This window comes from Mastacembelus armatus, chromosome 3 (genome assembly GCF_900324485.2).
Source record: "Mastacembelus armatus chromosome 3, fMasArm1.2, whole genome shotgun sequence".
NCBI lineage: Eukaryota > Metazoa > Chordata > Actinopteri > Synbranchiformes > Mastacembelidae > Mastacembelus > Mastacembelus armatus.
The window spans coordinates 7,043,415-7,063,729 of NC_046635.1; the positions used below are offsets into that span (position 1 = coordinate 7,043,415).

A 20,315-nucleotide genomic window follows, 5' to 3' on the forward strand; every position below is an offset into this window, starting at 1 on the left:
GAGGGAAGCAGTTATCTAAAGATGAAGGAAGAGGGAGAGAAATGAAATAAAGAGAGCTTTTCTATTCATTGCCTGAGTGGCCACTGAAGTGTGGGAGAAATTTCAATACAATATACAGCAGAGGGTTTGATAAGACTTTTTGTTAGAATTCTCAAAAACAGCCCAAACGCAGTTATATGTACATCTGTGTATGTGTTTCCATGTGTGTGTGTTTCTTGGAGGAAGGATGTTTCAAGGTTCGGACAAATGCAAGATTGTCACTCTCATAAAAGAGAGGAACTCTGTCACGGAGCCTGCCAGCTAAACGCTTAAATCACATGCCTGTAATACACAGTGATGTTACATCCACCCACCCACCCACACACACACACACACACACACACACACACACACACACACACACACACACACACACACACACAAATCTCCCTAAATTATGCAGACTAAGACCATTCCTGGAAGAATCCATTTTCAACATCTGCTCCAGCTACATTGTTGGCATGCATATACACAACTTAAACAGATCAAAGGAGTGAACATTTTATCTCATATATTGTATAACATGCTGCCTAAATGATCACAGTCACACATCTTTACTGCTTTTTCAGCAGTCTTTAAATTCATTCAATAGGTTTATGGTCCATCATTTAACAAACCATGCTAAAATCATTATTCAATGTGAATTGTTACAAAATCTGCCTGTTTTCCTAATTTACATGTGCTTGATGAATTAACTGATTCTCATTTAAAACAATTAGAACCAAATATTGTCATGCACATTGTTCCAGAAACGTATTCTATGTTCACATATTTTTAATTATTCATGTTTCATTTTTCATTAGACCAGTAGGAGCTCTCTTACCAAGTAACAAGTGACAGTGTCAAGTCAGCAGAGACAAGAGCCCCTTTTCTCCTTGACACCCTCATCTCAATGCCACCGTACACAAGGCAGAATGCTGCCACCTAAAGGTAGCTCTTGCAACCTTTCAGAACCCCCTTTTATGCCAGAATAACCACCTGCGCATTATTAACATGGATGGTCCCCCACTGAGACAGGATTCTGTTTAATTTGAGTTTCATGGCGAATCAAATTACAACAGTCAAAATTTCTCACAACACATCAATATGATAAATTATGGAGCATATAAGAGTAATGACATCAAAGTGTTTGAATGTTTGGTAACTCTGGGGGCAGCTTTTTGAAAAAGGTACTGAGTAAGACAGTAAGCACCAGCCTGACACAGCTGCTGAAGCAAAACATAATGTGGGACAAAATCCTAAAATGTATTCAAGACCCAGTGGGTGCAGACTCACTCTTGGGAAGAGCATTACTGAAATCCCTTCTTCCTGAGCATTGAAGAATTTTGCAGCAGATTGGTTTTAACCTTGATTCCACACTAAGTAATTCCCTTCAACGCCTTAAGCGGAATTAGGCATCATTACGTATCATCGATCTCCTTATCCCAGGAATTCTCTTTACAAATGAAATGAAGCTCTCCACTGGGCTGGATGCTGGCACGGTGGTGACAATGATAAGGCTAGCAGAGCTCGGCTGATATGTTCATATTATTCCCTGCTCCCAGCTAGAGTCCAAGCCCAGCCTGTCTGCCAGTGCACCACTATAAAACATCATTAGAGGCCAACGGCAGTGTGGAGAGAGACTGGGAGTTGCAGGCAGCTAAGAGTAGGCCTACTAGATGCAGATGAAGACAGCAGCACTAAGGTAACCTTGTGAAACCGACTGAGCAGGTGATATGTTCTCCCAATGTATCCATCTCTTTATTTATTTTTTCCTCTTTAGCCTCTCCTCCAATGGCAACTGTAGTGACAGATGGGCTGAGAGGCCTTGGGATCGATGGAAGGGGAATTCTGTCTTTGTTTCCTGACATTTTTCCCATAGCCACTCTCTTCTGACTCGGGTTACTTACTGTCCACATGAACAGAGAGAGGAGAGAGAAGCAGGGAGGAGGGAGAAAAGTGATATGCTTCTGTACAGCTTCTGAAGAAACTTAATGCCTCAAGCCATCTCCCTCTACACAGGTTTCTGTTGAATAATACAATAGAGCACCCTGCATGCCTGATATGTTGTGGGGACCTTCTGTAAACAAGACACTAAGGACTGTGTTGTTGCTGCTCCTACTTGTTTTCCCTTTGACGGTCTGAAGGGGGAGAGAAAAGGAAGTGCACAAAATGGGTGTGCAACTGCCACACACAGTCTAATTCATCATCACTACATTAGCAGAGAAACAGCCTGCAGAGTGGGCCAGCGATTATTTTGTGCCTCTGATTAGGAAGCCCTAACGGTCTTTGTCCTGACCCTTGCCCTATGCAGCTGGCTCATAATAGAAGCATAGCTGAGACTGAGAGTGGGAACAACAGACAGTGGCCTTCCTCCCTGGTGGGAACACGTCACATCTGATCACAGTCATCATCACATCCATGTCCAGTGCAAATAGTGGGATGGAAAAGACAGCAGTCTAATCAAGACACTAACAGTCCTTCAGGTTGTAACTGAATGACTGTAAAACACACTTAGGAATCTGTTAGGAATCTTTCTTATTTCTATCAAATTATATTACACACCTAATTTTTTGTATTTTTTAACAACAGGTAAATACAATAAAAAGGGTTCACTACAATTGCCCATTATCTCTGCACATACCACTGTCTTCAGTAGGCTTTAATCCTTGTCTGACAGGACAGACTTTTAATGGGCTTAGGGCCAAAGACACAGAGAAGCTATCACATTAGAGGCTTATACACCCAAGTACTCCACACAAAGACGTATAAAGTAGCTGTGAAAATAAGTACAATCTGCTAATCTCTAGGAATTAAAATTTCTAGACTTACCGTCAAGAAGCCATACAATTTAATGATTGACATGAAGTTATAAACAGTGCTTGAAACAGCAAACAAGCATGTGTCACATTTAGGAGATACTTTACTTTTATTAAATGACATTATAGCTGTTACAATTAATATGATATATAGGTAAGTCTATTTTCAAAATGATCTAGCTATTGGATTAATCAATGCAAATGACTATGAGGCATATGGATAGTTTAAAAAGGAAATGGTTCTAAAAAAAAACATGAATGTACCTGCTTATAACTCAGCTACAGGCTAAACTCTTTGTTCCTCAGGAATTAAATGACAGTGATTGAGTGATTAATGAACATTTTCTACAGAGAAAACAGATTTCTAAAACCTGCCATGACATATTTCATTGTGTTGATGTCAATGGCTCTGTTCTATGAGAGCACCAGAATGACTGTTTAATCCTTCTAATGCTCACTCCTCCCTCCCTTCTCTTCTCTTTGTGCTCCTGGGCCTCTCTGCCTCTGCCTGTCCTTGTGTTCTTTTTCCTTTCATTTTACAAACCAAGGGGCACACGTTGATACAGGAAGTGGGAGCTTTCTGAGAGTTGGGACGTGAAAACCGTGGCACAACAGTGAAGGAGCAGAGTGCGATTTCTCTTACCTGTATGATGGACATGCGGTTAGTAGGTGTGTCTGTAGTGCTGGTGACTGGGCCTGTGAAGCTGGTGTGGCATCCCACGTGGCCTTGGGGCACGCTGAGGTTATTGGCAGTGGGCTTGAGGTACATGACCTCTGACCTTGGTGAGCTGAGTGGCAGGCGTGTCTGGTAGTCAAAGTACATGGGAGAGGTGGCCAAGGAAGGGCTGCTTACCACATTCATCACATTCATGGCATCCCGCTCCTCCACCTCGCTCTGCACCAGCATGATGTCGTTCTTGTTAATCTTCTTCTTCTTGCCTTTCCCCAGCTGAGGGTGCGAGTACTCTGCAATGCGACAATTATAAGTACGGATCTCCTTATTTTCCCGCTTGCACTTGATCGCTATGGTCACCATGGCTGCCAGAAGCATGATGGATATGATGCTTAGAGTTACAATAAGAGGCAGGGACATGTCCCAGTTCTGATTGTCCTTTGTGCGGGGCAGTCCATCAGGAGGACGTCCATTGGAGGCCTTGATTATGAGTCTGGCAGCAGCAGTGAGAGTGGGCTTGCCGTGGTCTGATACTCGGATGATCAGCTCTACAATGGGGCTCACATCATCCCAGAAAGGATGGGCTGTTCGCACCTCCCCAGTCACTGGATCAATCTCAAAGAGGTGTTCCTCATTGCCATCTGAGATCTCATAGGTGAGCCTCCCACTCTCACCATAGTCATTATCCACCGCCCTCACTGTGGTAACAATGTAGCCAACACCAACATTACGTGGCACATGGATTTCAGCTGTGTCATTTTGGAGTAGGGGCAGAACTATGACAGGGATGTTGTCATTGACATCCAGAACACTGATGCGCACTGTAGCATTGCTCTCCAGGTGTGGAGAGCCTGCATCTTTAGCAAGAACCTTAAAGTCAAAATATTTTATTTGCTCGTAGTTAAAAGATCTGACAGCATATATGGCTCCATTAGCAGCATTCACATTAACATAGGTGTTGACATCACCCCCGCTCACATTAGAATTGATAATGCTGTAGTACACTGTGCCATTCTGGCCAAGGTCTGGATCATGTGCCAAAACTGAACCTAGGTACTCCCCAGGGATGTTGTTCTCAGGTATCTGAAGAAGGTAAACTGACTTGGTAAAACGAGGAACATTGTCATTCTCATCTAGAATCTTTACAGTGAATGATTTTGTGGAGTTTAGAGGAGGAATGCCATTGTCTTTGGCCACAATGGTGACGTTGTACTCATCCTGTACCTCTCTGTCCAAGGGCCTGTCTGTCACCACTGTATAGAAGTTATCATAGTTTTCCTCAAGTTTAAAAGGGACATTTCCCAGGACTCTGCACTGAAGCTGCCCATTCCTGCCAGAGTCCTTGTCTGTGACACGGACCAGAGCAATGACAGTGCCTGGAGGTGCTGCCTCGCTGATGGCTCCCTGTCTCACAGACACAAAGCCTATAGACGGCCAGTTATCGTTCCTGTCAAGCACTTTAACAGTGACTTTACAATGACCCGGGATTGGATTGGGACCGAGATCCTTTGCCTGGACGTCAATCTCAATAACGGGGCTCTCTTCATAGTCAATTTCGCCCTGAATCTTTATGACCCCTGTTCTGGAATCTATGGAGAAGAGCTCCCTGATCCTCTCTGGGGCATAGCCACTGAAAGAATAGACTACTTGTCCATTGTTGCCTTCATCAGGATCAGTGGCGTTTAAATCTATCAGGACTTTGCCAGGAGGTGAATTTTCGGGAATTTCCACAATGTATGAGGGCTGATCAAATACAGGGCTGTTATCATTTGAGTCAATAACTTTAACATTTATCTGCATGGTCCCTGACCTAGGATACTCCCCCCCATCTGTGGCTGACAAAATAAGGGTGTGATGGCTTCGTTCTTCTCGGTCCAGTGGTCGTTGAATAACTAATTCTGGAAATTTAGTCCCATCCCCACGGGATTTTACTTCCAAAGAAAATAGATTGTAGTCATCGCGTGTTATTTGATAGGTCTTCAGGCCGTTTTCCCCTGCGTCTGGGTCATGGGCACTGGTCAGAGGGAAGCGTGTCCCTGGCACTGCGTTTTCAGAAATGTCAATATCAATCTGATCTGAGGGGAAAATGGGCGAGTTGTCATTAATATCCTGAATATCTATTTTGATCATGCAGATCTCCTTGTCATTGGCAAAAACCTCCATGGAGAGCTGGCACTTGGGGTTTCTCTTACACAATGTTTCCCTGTCGATGCGCTGCTTTGTGTACAGCAGTCCACTTTGAGGGTCTACATCAATGAGATGCGGGGCTGAGTTCTCCAGCACCCTGAAGTTGGCTTTCTTACCCTGTCCTCCCTGCCCAATCTGTTCGAGTCCAAGTCTGGCATCTTTGGCAATGTTCCCAATCACTGTCCCCGGACCCTGTTCCTCTGGAACAGAGTAATTCAAGTTTTTCAATGTCAGGGCTTGAGCCCATAAGAGGAGGAAAAAGAAAATAGAAAGATACATCCCCACTCCGTAAAAGTTGCTATCACCTGTGTTGTCTTTACTCTTCCTTTGACCTGTTGATATTTTGTTCAAAGTTATTTTTTCTATTATCCAGGGAATAAAGAGTTCTGGTCATCATGTGAGGCCTTGGCATTTGTCTCTGGGGATTGTCTTTTCTCTGTCTCTCTCTTCCTCTGCCTCTTCCAGCAATCTGTGGTGCTGAACGCCTAATTTATATTCAGCTGAGTGCCCAGACTCATCTGAGCAATAATCGCGATCCAGTCTCCAAACAGAATAGTCAGTGTAAGTGCTCACTTATACCACCTAAGGAGGAAACAGAAAATATATATATCTTTGTTAGAATGCATAAGTGTAAATTAGTCACCCAAATAAAAACAGCCTGAGCTACACTAGCCATTCTAATAAGAAGACAACAGATCCACCGCTGTGCCAGAAACGAAACAGGGCTCATGTGTAATTCATCCCCACAATTATGGGAAAAGCTTGTCAATTAGTTAACCTTGGGAGGACACTGGGATGGCCTGAAACAGAGAGAAATAATTACTCCCCATGTATCCTGTTTACTCCATGTATTACTATAAACAATATTCAGAGAGCCGACAGAAACTGTAACAGGACAACTTCTAATAATATGTTAGCACTGCAGATGGCCTATTGTGCTGCTGTGTGAATAAGGATGTTTAAAATGAGCCCTTTACACGCATTAACAAATCCGCATAATCCGGATATTTAAATTGAGCCATGTAAAAATTGAGAAATGAGCAGCCAGCATCTCAACACAGCCGTCAGTTCTCTCCGTCTCCCTCCCTCTCCCTCTCTGTCTCTCTCTGCAAGATTTAACGGTCCCTGGAAGAAGCTGTTGCATCCGCTCTCATATATATAGGGATGGTTGTAAAATAATAATCGTTCGGAAATGAGCAACAGACAGGACTTCCAGCGGGATATTACACAAACATACAGAACATGAGGTGGGAAAATGCAAACTTACCAAAGGAAACTGCTGTGATAGTCCGAAAAAAATATGTAAAAATCAAGAGTCACTTCCAGCAGGTTTCACGGAGAGTTTCATCCCCCTAACCGCTCCAGTAGGTACCACCCGTATCCTCCTTCCCCTCACTGGGCAGGGGGAAAAAAGCCACAAGGCTCCGATGCACACGCAGGCTACAGTGCAGCGCAGTGGAAATAAAAAAAAAAGTGCTCCAGAAAAGTATGACTGTAATGTCAATGAGCTGAAGTCCTCTCCGCTGTCTGATTAGGATGCAGCGGCTCGCCTTCTGCCTGCAGTGAGTCACCGTTCTTCAGCAAAGAAAACTGTTCGGGGAAAAAAAAACACTCTATAAGGTGGGGAAAAAATCCAGATGTGGAGTAAGGTAGATCCAAAGTGGATATCAAAGGGCGGTCACTGTTTTCTCCCCCGTCCGAAAGAGCGCTGACTGACCGATCCCCGTAGTGGCATTTTGTCCTTGTCCGCTGTCCCCGTCACAAAGTCCACAAACAGAGACAGCTGCTGAGGAGCTGCTCAACAACAACGCCTCGTTCTGGCACAAGTCTCTCCGTGGCTGTCAGGGAAATGGTGATTTCTTCAATATATACGCACAGTCGTTACTTAGTATTTTCTGCACGTATAACAGCCCTAAGCACACACAGCGCTTCCTCTCACTGACTGAACTCCGGACACCGCATGGTGCATTAAACATTGTCGCTACTCTTCTGGCAGCCAATGAATTTGAAGAGGTGGGAAAAGAAGGAGGGATTCAAAAGCCGCTGTAGCTACAGACTACAAATGATTGGTGGCTCCTAGTTCACCGGTGGCGCATCTGTGTTTTTTCAAATATCACACTTCATTGTTGTTTAAAATAGAGGAAACCGTGCGTTAGGCAGGCTTGCCACGAAACGTGTATACGTGCCATGGATTAAAGTTTCAGTTAGTCATTTATCAAAACGTGGAAAATGATTTAAATTCAGTGGAACTGGATTAATATATATATATATATATATATATATATATATATATATATGATCAGTAGATTTTGAGCGGCGTCTTCTGCGTCTTTTATTCTGAAATTCATTTACGCAGTGTTCGAGACATTGAAAACAGTCTAATGTAAAAGAAGAGCATACGTTAAATAATAGTTTTAGGTCTTGACTGTGAGGACTGTTTCTGTGCCAAAAGTCAGCTCAGTTTTCAGTCAGATTTTCATTTCATGTGTTTGACAAGTGTGTAGCCTAAACTTTACGTTTTAATATGAGAAAAAGAATTATGCCCCCAGGGATGCAGCAATACCTGCTTAAACATTTTATATGTAGCCTAAGTAACAGTGTTAAAAATGATGGGAAATTATAAGGATTATAGATTTGGTTGGATGGTTGTACTGAAAAACGTCCTTTTTTTAAAAGTATAGTGTCACTATAACATTTAAAGTTAAAACTTTATTTAATCCACTTTTTGTTTTTCCATTATAATTCCTGTCATGAAGACAAGAACCAAAAAAGGAAAACACTGTCCTTCAAAAAGTTCTTCATCAGGACCAAAGGTAGAACTGAAATGATTAGTCAGAAGATTTGTTTATTTTTGTAGCCTAATCTATCAATTGTTTGCTTCATTGTTCCACTGTTTCTTTCTCTTATGCCATGATAAAATATTTGGGTTTTGAACTGTTTATTTGACAAAGAATTTGCAGACATGCATTGTGAAAGGCATTTTTTTTAACCTTTTTTGCAAATTGTAATTAACATAAAAAGTTTAACACAATGCTGAAAATAATCTTTAACTGCAGCCCTTAGCTTGAAATGTAGGGAAACATACTGCACAGATGTTCAGTGAATAAAGGTCAACAAAAGTATAAAGAAAACACAAGGAGCAATAAGGAGCTTTCTAATAATCTCTCTGTGGAACAGTATTGTTAATAACAGCCAAGCTTGCAAGCTCTATCATTATTTAGTATTTAAAAAAGACATTCCACATTCATAGAAACAGCAGATCACGGCCCCTTATTGTCTTGGCTGTTACTTTGACACACAGCTGCAGCTAACATTTTTAATATGTTTTTTTTCTTTTAACAAAAATAGTTTCCAGAACATGTCTTAATGTGGAGAGCAACTAGCAAAGGCTCCTGCAGCCCAGGTTCTTTGAACATTGCAGCAGCAGCGCAGTGGTCTTGTCTATGAAAGTGATTTGAGCAAGTTGGGGCCTTCTAACCAATCACAGAAGGCCAGTGTTGGGATGGGTGCTCAAGGCTTTCAACTAAAAAGTCAATCAGGTCTACTTCTCTCTTCACATTAAAACTTCAGACTTTGCCCTGGCTTACATGCAGGTTAGCAAATTCCCAATTCCATCATTAGCTGAGGCAGCATACACAGCAAAGATGGCAAAAGAAGTAATATTCTCCAAAAGAAAGAAAAAAATGAAAAGAAACCTAGAAAGTTCTGTTTAAATTAGGAATTATGTATTGGCAATGCTTTCAGTGGATGGAGAGAGTTGAGAGAGAATGATTTTCAGACGTTGATTACTTCTGCTTGAATGGCAAGTTTTGTGTCATTCTTATTTTCTTTCATAAAAACTAATATCATTACCCACTGGCGGAACAGAGTGGATTTATTTTCTTGTGCTACCATTTTCAAAAGTTTGCATATTGTAGCTTTAACCGTGCCCTTCATTCGGTATTCCTATTTCAACGTGTCAGTTTTGTTCAGTTTAATGTTGTAGTCCATCCATGTATAAATATGAGTCTCACCCTCTTTGACTTTCCCACTGACCTTTCTCTCTGACAGGAGGAAATGACAAGAGTGTCAGAAACATTCGTTACTCAGATGGCAACTGAAGCTCATTATTAAACAGCAGGTTTGATGTACTAATGTCAAGATGTTGATAACCGATGAAGGTAAATGTCACATCACTGTCTTTATCTGCATACAGTGTATGTGTGTGTCTCTGTGTGCATGCACTTGTACTTCTATCTTTGTAAGGACCAGTTTGAGAATACTACCACTGGAACAAGGATATTTTTGGAAAGTGAGAACATTTTGGTGGGTCCTCATGATTACACACCCTTGTTTGAGGTTAAAACTTAGTTTAGGGTTAAAGTTTAGGTTAGTGTGAGGGGCTAGTGAATGATTATGTCAGTGATTACCCTCACAAACATAGAAGTACAAATGTGTGTGTGCACCTGGTGTTACCCACACTATGGGAATCCAGCGGGGGCCTTTCTGTATGGAGTTTTCATGTTCTCCCCCATGCCTGCATGGGTTTGCCCCGGGTACTCTGGTTTCCTCCCACAGTCCAAAAACATGTATGTCAAGTTGATTGGTGACTCTAAATTGCCCATATGAGTGAGAGTGAGTGTGTGTTGTTGTTTATCTCCATCACAGGGACTGGTCACCTGTCCAGGGTGTACCCCTGCCTTTCACACAAAGAGTGCTGGGATAGACTCCAGCAGATCCCTCTGATCCTAATTAGGAATAAGTGGGTATGGATAATGGATGGATGGATGGACTTGGTGTAAGGTCAGTGAAAGGTTATTGTTAGGTTAATGTTAGGTGAGGGTTAGGGCTAAGAAGGTAGGCAGCTAAGGCTAGATTAAGTCTCCATGAAATGAATGTAAGTCGAGTAATGTCCCAGCAAGAAATTAAAAAAACGTGTTTGCTTGCATGCGTATGTGTGTGTCTTCAGGATGGGTGGCCATTCCGCAAATTACTTTGCCTAGCCAAGATGAACTGCTATGTAATAATGAACCAGATGTTTAAAAAAGATGATTTTCCAAAAATGATTAGCAAGGTGTGAAAAATAATTCACTCAGCTCTTGATGTTGAATTACTGTATCCATTTCTCTAAGACCACCCATCCATCCATTATATACTGCTTAGTCCAATTCAGGGCAATAGGGGAGCTGGAGCCAATCCCAGCCGACACTGAGCAAGAGCGAGGGTACATCCTGGAAAGATTGCCAGAGTACCTGCAGAAAAACCTGCGGGCATGGGGAGTACATGCAAAGTCCACACAGAAAGGATCCCAGTTTGAATGGGACTTGAACCCAGAACCTTCTTGCTATGAGACAACAGTGCTAACTAACGCCCAGATTTTTGAATGATTTGTCTGAATAACATGTTTGCTTTTTTCCCCACTCCAGCTATGAAATGTTACACACCAAGCTTAAACAATGCCTGGAAAAACACCTGCCTTGATGAAATGTCACCAGTGCTGCCAGAGATAAACCCAGCCATTAGCAGCTTTCTTCATTAGACCAATTAAATGGCCCTCAGGAAATGCACTGACAGAGAGTGTATTTGGAATGGGCTGCTGGTGAACAGCTGCATTAAAACACTATTTCGTAAATTAAATTTCAATCTAATGGCAATGGCCTTTCTTCAGTTGGTAATAAGAGAGCGAAGGCCTCTTCCTGCCTAGACTATTTAACACATTTCTGAATTCTATTTTCCTCCCTTTCTTGCATTCTCAATTTCACTTCTTCTTCCCTTGAGCAATGAAAATGTGTTATATTCATGCACCATAAAGAAATTTAAGCCATAAAGATGGACCATGTGGCATCTGAGTGTGATCTTCTTTTCTCTAGCACCTCTATCAGAAAAAAAGAAAACAGAAAATCAGAGCTGACTTTTACACATGGAGAGTTTTTTCTAGCAGGAAACTCTATCACCTCTTTCACCGCTACTTTTTACTTCCCTAAAAGTCTTCCATATAAAATTTTCTATGTTTCTATCTGAAATAGTGCCTCTCTTCTCCTTTCACACTAGAGGAAGAGGAAGTGTTGTGCCTTGTTGTTTATCTCACCTTGCTGTGGTTCAGCAATAGAGAAATACTGGTTTCCAATATATTTTGAATAACCCTTTATCTTTGTCTATGATAGTGTAAAACCTGAGACAGTATTTCTAAGATATGTCTCTATCACTCTTCAAATATATATTGTACACTAGTTACAGAATCCATATATAGTGTGAGTGTACAATGACCCGCATATGACATGCTTTACTAAAAGTTAGTTCAACCTGCATTTGACCCTAAATATTTCATATTTTAGATTCATCTGTTAGAAAGAGACTGTTAAAGGGCAAGTTCCCACATTTTATTGCCCAAGCATAGAATTAACAACATTTCTATTTGTATGTTGTTTATGTTTTAGGCTTTTAATGCCATTTTGATACTTGTCCAGTAGTCACTAGTTTGGGTAAAGTGTTGTCCAAACATATTTCAAAGTTTTTTTCCAAATTCTCTCACTCAAATATAGAGAAGAACATCTGACAGTCTGGAAAAGCACACCATGAGTCTATAAACAAGGATAATGGTTCATACTTTGGGACAACCTTTCTTCAAAGGCATTCGTGGTGTTTCATTTGACTGTGTACACAAAGAAGCTGCTGTGTGAGGAATGAAAAGAAAACTGAAAACTCTGAGGCACACTGAGAACATAAAACTTCATTAAACAGTGAATAAAAATAGTCATTCCTAAAATATCTGTTCTTCAAAGCTGAGTAGTGTCCAACATGTATTTGAACAACCACATCAGGAGGGTGGTTTCAAAGCCAAGTCAGTTAGTCTGGTCAAGTAAACTGTCAGTGCAGGTTTAACCTTCTCCACTGAAAGTCTAAAAGAGATTTAACAGAGGGAAGTTTACAGGTTGACTCTCTTTTTTTTTAAGCTGTGTTGCTGTCATTGCAAGGGGAAAGCTTTAATCCTTGACCTGAGTTAAAAGTCTCATCAAGCCTCCAGAAAAACAATAGTATATTCAGTAATGTTGACAGACAAACATCTGTCTCTGCAGTGTTTGTGTGTGTGTCTGTACACATTGTATATGTCTTTTTAAAAGTGTCTATATGTTGATTTCTAATTTCTCTCTTCGTTGATCCTTCAGGTAATGAATGGATACTTTACACTTTATTGGACAAGATGAATATGTTTAATGGTCAAGCACAACCTGCAGATGTTTGTGCAGGTTGTGCTGTTTCTGTTTCTGTTAATTTGACTGTGTGTGTTTATATCAACCAAATGTTCACTGTTTGTACGTTCCAAGAGATAGATCCTGATCAACGCACACTATGGAACAGATTCTGCCTCAACACAGTCCCCACTGTTAGATTGTGAGACATAATTTTCTCACGGATGGAGAGCAGGATTTCCACAGTCAGCATGCATTTGTTTATTTTGTAAGATTTAGGTTAATTCAAAATATAAGTTAAAGGACTTTTACTCAACAAAAGAAAGTCATAGTTGTCAGGTATGGTTTTTCACAAGAAAACTGCATGGGGTAACCTATATGCATACGTGATAAATCCAGTCCAGTTGGATGCATATATTAATGCTCCCAGCATGTTCTTAACAATACAGCACTTCTGTCCTGATACTCTGAGACTATTATAATCACCTCCAATAGCTTTATGAGCATTAGGTATGCTCATAAAGACCCAAACATGTTCAGCCAGCTGAGACTGGACACAGGACATTGGCATGCCTGTGGATATACCTACAGAATATCTTTTTTCACCCTGAGGTGCAAATAATTACCTCTCCTCTCACATGCAGAGACAGGTATCATGCTCAGACAAGGAGACCAGCAGCTGCCTTTGGCATAGGTGGGCTGGGTGGGTGATGTTACCTCAACATCAAATGACAGACCAACACAGAATGCTATTTTTGATGACGTTCCACAATAAAAGCATCCATCAACTGTTATCTTCAGACTCCCTGTCACAAGTCCTGCCTCAGCCTTGTTTATTTTAGCCATTCGGCTACTTTCTCCATCCAGCCACCAGATACCCTCAGTCTTTTCCTGAACTAGTTGCTCACTTCCACCTGCCCTGCAGTAAACCATGATCTTCTCCCACTCATACACCTGTTTCCAGTTTTCTTATTATTTGTTATATCATTCAGTATTTATATCATGCAGTTACACCTGCTCTCTGCCAGATCATAGAGTTCTTCATACTCCCATGTGGTTTTTGCTTAAGGCTTATGTACTTGCCTACCTGCTAGTTTTTGTTACTATTATTTGAACCTGTTCCCGTATGTGCCTGGGTGCCCAGAAGCCTTAATCATTTTTGGATTGATTAATACTACTTCATTAAGTCTGCCTCTTTGTCTGCATTTGGGGTCCCCTTTCCAGTCCTCTCACCATAACACTTCTTTCAGTAAGAGAACTGGAAACATTTTACTCAACATTTTATAAATGATCTGAGTAACCAGAGAGCGCCTAAACACTTTATTCTGACAATTTCAAAAAGTGGAAGAAATCAAGCTGGGCAGTCACTGCCACGGGTGATACCTTTGTTTTATTTATTAATATTAGAAAGATTAATTAAAAATAGATGTTTATTAGACCGTATAAAGTCCTAACAAAGTGAGACAAACAAAATACAGACAATAGCTTTTCATCAACATTTATCAGCAGGATATTATGTCTCTTTAACCTAGCAGTGTCAAACCACTCTGTGTAATAAAGGTTCATTTTACCATGTTCATCATGCAATTCAATATATTGCTTCACACACCTCTATGAACATGACAATACAGATACTGATAGTGCTAGTGGTAACAACCTATGCAAATATTTGCACTTGTGGCTTATTAAATGAAAGTATATGAAAAATCATACTGTGTAAACTGGTACAAGGCAGCGTTTTAAGATGTTGACAAGAGATGTTGTTTAGCACAGAAAACATTTGAATAAAATAAATAAGCAATGTGTGGCAACATGTGTAGGCATGCAAAAAACAAAAAAGTGTTTTAGGAGCAACCATGTAAAAAAGTTCAGCAAAGACAAACGTAAACCAGCAGCCTGACAGACCTCATGCCTCACTAAAAACAAATCACTGGGAATATTTCAATGCTAAATTCCAACATTCTAGAGTAGGTTACTGGTTTTAGTAAACTGGGATCAATTTAAGCATCATTACAGATGAGTGGTTAAGGTGAGGGTTAGATTCAGCTAAAGGTAAGAGGAAACAACAACATACTTATGTGGAACCACACTTCATTTGTCCCACAAGACTGTACAAGTATATGTCCAAACATGGACTACTTTATATCGAAATAGGTCAAAGTGATTTTCTACAGGGGAGATAGAATCATATGGGTCACTGCATTATTTCTGGATATTCAGAAAGAACAAGTGTTGTAGGATTGTTGAAAATTACCAACCAATTTTATATAGGTGACCTAGTAGAGTGGCTATATTTGTCTTGCATTGGGCTTGCTCTATGAGGAGGCAATGGGATCGTTTCTCTCTCCCTCTATTTCACATTTCACCTCACTTTATCTGGACTTTACAGTCTTTGCTCTTCCCACTACAGGGAGTAGCTCTGTGTGAGCTACCAATGCCTGTCAAGGCTGGACTAGTACAAAACCTCTGTAAATCAGCATTTTGAAAGCCATTTACTTTCTTCATATTTTTGGAGTATTATCTCAAGGTTTTCTTTCGGTGGATTTGATATAACGATGGGGGTGCATTTTGTTGTAGTAACACTAACATGACACATGTAGCACATAATTTTTCATTTAAAGATAATGAACTGAATCATTCTAAAAAAGCTTAAAGAAACAGTTTTGTGGAATTGGGAATGATATGGTTCAGGTTGCTATTAAACTTTAAGTTTGTGTTACATTTTGTATATTGTATTGTTTATATGTAAGGCATAATAAGCCAAAGCTTCAGCCTACGTCCATTTTGAGAGGGTAGAGACTTTACTATAAATGATGTTGATAAATGATAACTATTCACTGGTATCACAGTTGCAATTGCTATCGTAATATCCTTTTGTTTTTTCTTATTTAATTTGTTATTGACTCCAGACTGAAATAAACATCAATTTCAATAAATGACATTTTTATAAACAACTGATCTTAATCACAAAATGAATTGTTAAATGTTCTGTTTTACTCAACAATACCGAGGAGCATTGCCATTTTGATTTCAAACTATTTTTTTTGAAAACATGATTTGAGATTTCCTTTTTGGTGTTTAGCTTGACCTAGACTCATCTAGTAGTCTGCCTGTGTAGTTGAACATCCCTGTGCCTTCTTCTTTATCTTTCTCTCCTCCCACCTCAGCTGCCATTTCTTTGTCTGTGCACTTAACTACTCCTCCTTCTATCTTGTCTTCTCGCTGCCCTCTGTCTCAGTCACCCTGTAGCGAACAGGTGTATCTGTCTCTTTCCTGATGAGTTTATTACTCTAAAGTGTCTCCATAGTCCCTGTGGACCCCCTGCCTCCTAATACGCTTAGCCCTCACAGCTTATGTCAGCCAGAGTGGGTGGTCTGATAAAGCGCCACTTGATCAAGCCATCCACATCAGGGTCCATCTGGTCTACAGTCACTTCGGTCAGCTTGTATGTCAGGGAGTAGACACAGAGACAAACACCCACACAACGTAACCTTCTCTCACCTGTTAAAGGTGATGGGAGTGACACTGCAGCATGGCCAGCTTTCCAGACCTGGCAAACATTTCTAGACAATCTATTTTTACTCTTAGTGAACTGGTATGGAGATTAATGCAGAGCGACTCAGCTTGATTCCTTCAATGCACCAAGCTGCCTAGCTCTCAAGAGGAATAAAAAAGAAGTCCATTCCACATGCAGCAGCTAAACGACAGAGTTTTCTAATCGCTCCAAGGTATTTATCAATATAAAACTTTAAAGCTACAAATGTCTCTCTGCTTATCAAACAAGTGATGAAACAGATGCTTATTGACAATTACATGAAATAGGGAGCATTCATATGGAGTCATGTTTCTGGCCACCTAATGAATGTAGGTCCTATATTCATTCTCATTTATGGTTTGGTCTCCACCAGCTACTGTGGGGAATATCTCAATCCTTAGCTCCTGCATACTTCATGACGTTTACATGCTAGTCTGCCATTTGGTACTGGGACAGTTACATATAATGTGTTTATCAAAGCTTTTTGCATGAACAGCCATTTGCTAAACAATGCTGGTGAGTGTGACATGAGTGAACCTAATTTGTGAATTCACCACAATTGACCCTTTTCACATTATACATTGATCCATTTGAGCCAGTCATTTGATCCACTGTTAGCATAAAAATATGTCCCAGCAGTTTTAAAGTCATATAATATAATCCAGGACTTACTTATAATACAATTATAATGTCATGACAAAATTAAAACATTACAGAAACGTGTATATAAAAGCCAAAAAGATGTGAGATAACATTATAGCTTAGGACTGTGATACAGAAATGAGGATCATATGTCACAGGATGCTGCTGTGATGCCTCAGGGTTCATACTGTGGTTTCACTGTTCAATGTTCTATATTTACACTAACAGGGAGACGTGAAACTGTATCTTCTTTTCATTCATGATGTCACCCTCGACTGTTTCATATTCACAGAACAGACCATGTACTCAGTAATCCATAGCATCCCCATGGTCTGATCCTGGGCAGCAGAGGCGAAACAGGAGGTAATTTTTTGTTTCCCATCAAGTGAAGGATGATCCCACTCTCCACCTACCTTGTCTTTTTCATGCTCTCTTTCTCCCTCTCTTTTGCAATTTTTTTCTCTACTTGCAAACTCCTGCCCCCCAACCTTCCCACTAGGAGATATCAAAGGGGTTGAAAGCAAAACAAAGACTCCAACCCATCCCCATAGAGCAGTGCAGAGCCAGCGCTTAGATGTGTAACACGCTTAAGTGAGAGTGCAGCACCTGATTCCCACAGAGCTGCTGCAGGTCTTTGTAGACTCTCAAGGCACTGAAGTACGCATATGGGTTATGTTCATCATCATCAGATGAACACAGCAGCATGAGACAACTCTCTGACTGTATGAAGTGCCTACAGGTGTTTTCTGCAATCATGTTTCACATGCAAAATAACACAGGCAGTGGTGCTTACTTTCAGTGCATTTCCCACAAGCATTACAGTTATTTACGATGTGTTATTGGTTGGAGCCAAAGCTGCTTTGCACTATCAAATGATGAATGGACTAAGGAGTAATGGCTTATTTACAGTGATATGTTGTATTCAATTCACTCTTTCCATTATCCATTCCCAGTGTTTTCTACATCCCCACAGTCCTCATCAATTGTAAAAAAAAAAAAAAAAAAAAGTGCTTTCTATACTTTAATGTCTGGTTGTCCATGGCAACCACACATTTTTCTCTTTTTCTGTAGTTGCATTAAACACACACAAAGTCCATACTAAGCAATGCCTTTAAATGTGCTTTTCTCATTTTTATACTGTAGTAGCTAGTAGAAATTATTTTTAATGCAATATGTTTATGTGCTTAACCTGAAATGGTTCAACCATTACAACAAGATCATCCATCAGATGATGCGATTAGGGTGGGAAACACATCAGCACCATCTAGTGGTGAGTTTAGAAGAACCTACCTCTGCTTTTATAGGATCTCACATGTTTTTTGATTATTGTTTTTTTAACATGTGGACTAAATAATGCAATTTTTATTAGATGGAAATAATATCATTGTACTTTGAAACAGAAATCACCATACTATATTGCACATTCATCCTGAGCATGAGTTTGCATGGCATCCATATTTAAAATCTGTCTATTTGCATTTGTTTACTTTTGTGAAAATTCATTAAATGATATAGTCTGACATGATGTCAGCATGCCTTACAGTTCAAGTTCTTACAATTTAGAGAATTCTTAAAGCAGAGCTAATTAACCAGCTAATAAAGAATTTTGAATGCCAAGAAAATTATGAATTCACTGCCTGCATGTTCATGCAATTATGTCTGAATGTATCCTTTTTAAAGCCCCTCTAACCTGTTGAAAGTGCTAGTGCTTCATGGTGGATCAGCCCATTTGCCAGAGCATTTTATAAGAGACCTGTAATAAGCCTTTCTTATGAAAGTCACAAACCCATCTTCACACCATCTAAATCAAAGACACCAGTGCACTGAGCCATCCCATATCTGCAGATGCCATAGTATATTCAAACAATCACTGATTTGTAGGGATTTTCTGATTTCAGTGACTCATAATTGTGTGGATGGTTGTTTTTAAAATAGGAGTCTAATTCTATTTGAGAAGTCCAGGTTATAATTTGGTTTTGTATATGTGAGAGCAGAACTGGTAGCAATAGACTGAAGTTCAGCAAGGTAAATATTGAATTAGTCTGTGCTAATGTTGAACCACTATCACACTCCCTCTGGGATGTACTGTATTTGGTTTGAGGCATCAATATTTAATTGCACAGTCATTGTTTAAAAAATTAACCGAACTAAATAAATACCTATTAATTAGTGCATGAGACCTCAGATCAAATCTGTATGTCTGATCTATATAAGACAGATAATTATTGTGGTCAGGGTATTGATTGTGTGACGCCTGGCACAGTGAGAGATTTACATTTACCAAATGTACAGTAGGCTACAGTGACATGTATAATGCTACACCACACCATACCAAGGAAGAGATTGCTGTGGTGAAATAATCAGTCTACATTTTTCCTCAGATAAAAAGTAAAGGCCACTAAATGCCTAATCACTGTGTACAGAGGTGTTGGTATTTGCAGAGGCAGGGGAGCGACCAGGGTCCAGTGTGTTGTCGACTGCTGTTGTGGACAGGTGATTCCACATATAAATTATATTTTACTGTAATACTGTTGTAACAGGATGTATATTCAAAATAAAAGCATTTCCACTTATCAAAGTATGCACTTCATTTAGCCTTTTTGCACACAGGAGCATTCTGACCAGAGAGGGAGAAATTAGCCAAAGACAATTCTGTTGAGAGCTTATGTAACACACTAGTTTTAAGTTTTAATCAGACTCATAGATGAAAATCTAATTGTAACAATAACAGAAATTCATCACTGATAGAACATTTTGTGAAGATGGTATGGTGTTTAGATAAACCTGCAAAGATCACCAGCCATGTTGCTTTTTGTATTAAGGCTTGCTATCTGGTGATAACTTGTTCTATGTAACTGACTTAGTTAAAGGTTATTTTAGGACAAGGAAGAAGTGTATTGCTGCTTTAGTGGAGTAGTGAACTGACTCTGTCTCATTGTATTTATTGTACAGTCTCTCTTTGAATCACTGCTGTCTGCATCAGAAGTCTCTCTTCACCTTTTGTGAGTCTGACTTCAATGCCAGTTTTCCATCATAGTTTTGAATTGTATTTTTGTTGTATGTCTCACTGGCCCTAAACACTATGTATTTGAGGTTCACCTGTATTTTTTGTAACTGTTCCAATACACAAAATAAAAATAAAAATATTTCTATCATAAGATTTTAAATGTTAGTAAGGCAGAAAATACAAAGGATGGTGCACAGCTGGATAAGTCACATTCTTATCAAGCGAGTTCAATGTAAAATTCAAAACAATAACAATAATTATGATA

General features: G+C 40.0%; 1 protein-coding gene across 2 annotated transcripts in view; it reads right to left on the reverse strand.

The window, feature by feature from the left end:
* pcdh17 (protocadherin 17) overlaps window positions 1-7,621 on the reverse strand; it is a 52,749-nt gene extending 45,128 nt beyond the window's left edge. For both annotated transcript variants that reach the window (XM_026320534.1, XM_026320533.1), the window contains exons 1-2: window positions 6,965-7,621; window positions 3,481-6,279 (exon numbers count right to left, since the gene is read on the reverse strand). In XM_026320534.1, coding sequence (XP_026176319.1) covers window positions 3,481-5,976 — 2,496 coding nt within the window. In that variant the 5' untranslated portion in view covers window positions 5,977-6,279; window positions 6,965-7,621. The remainder of the gene's footprint in view (window positions 1-3,480; window positions 6,280-6,964) is intronic.
* Window positions 7,622-20,315: the final 12,694 nt, after the last annotated feature.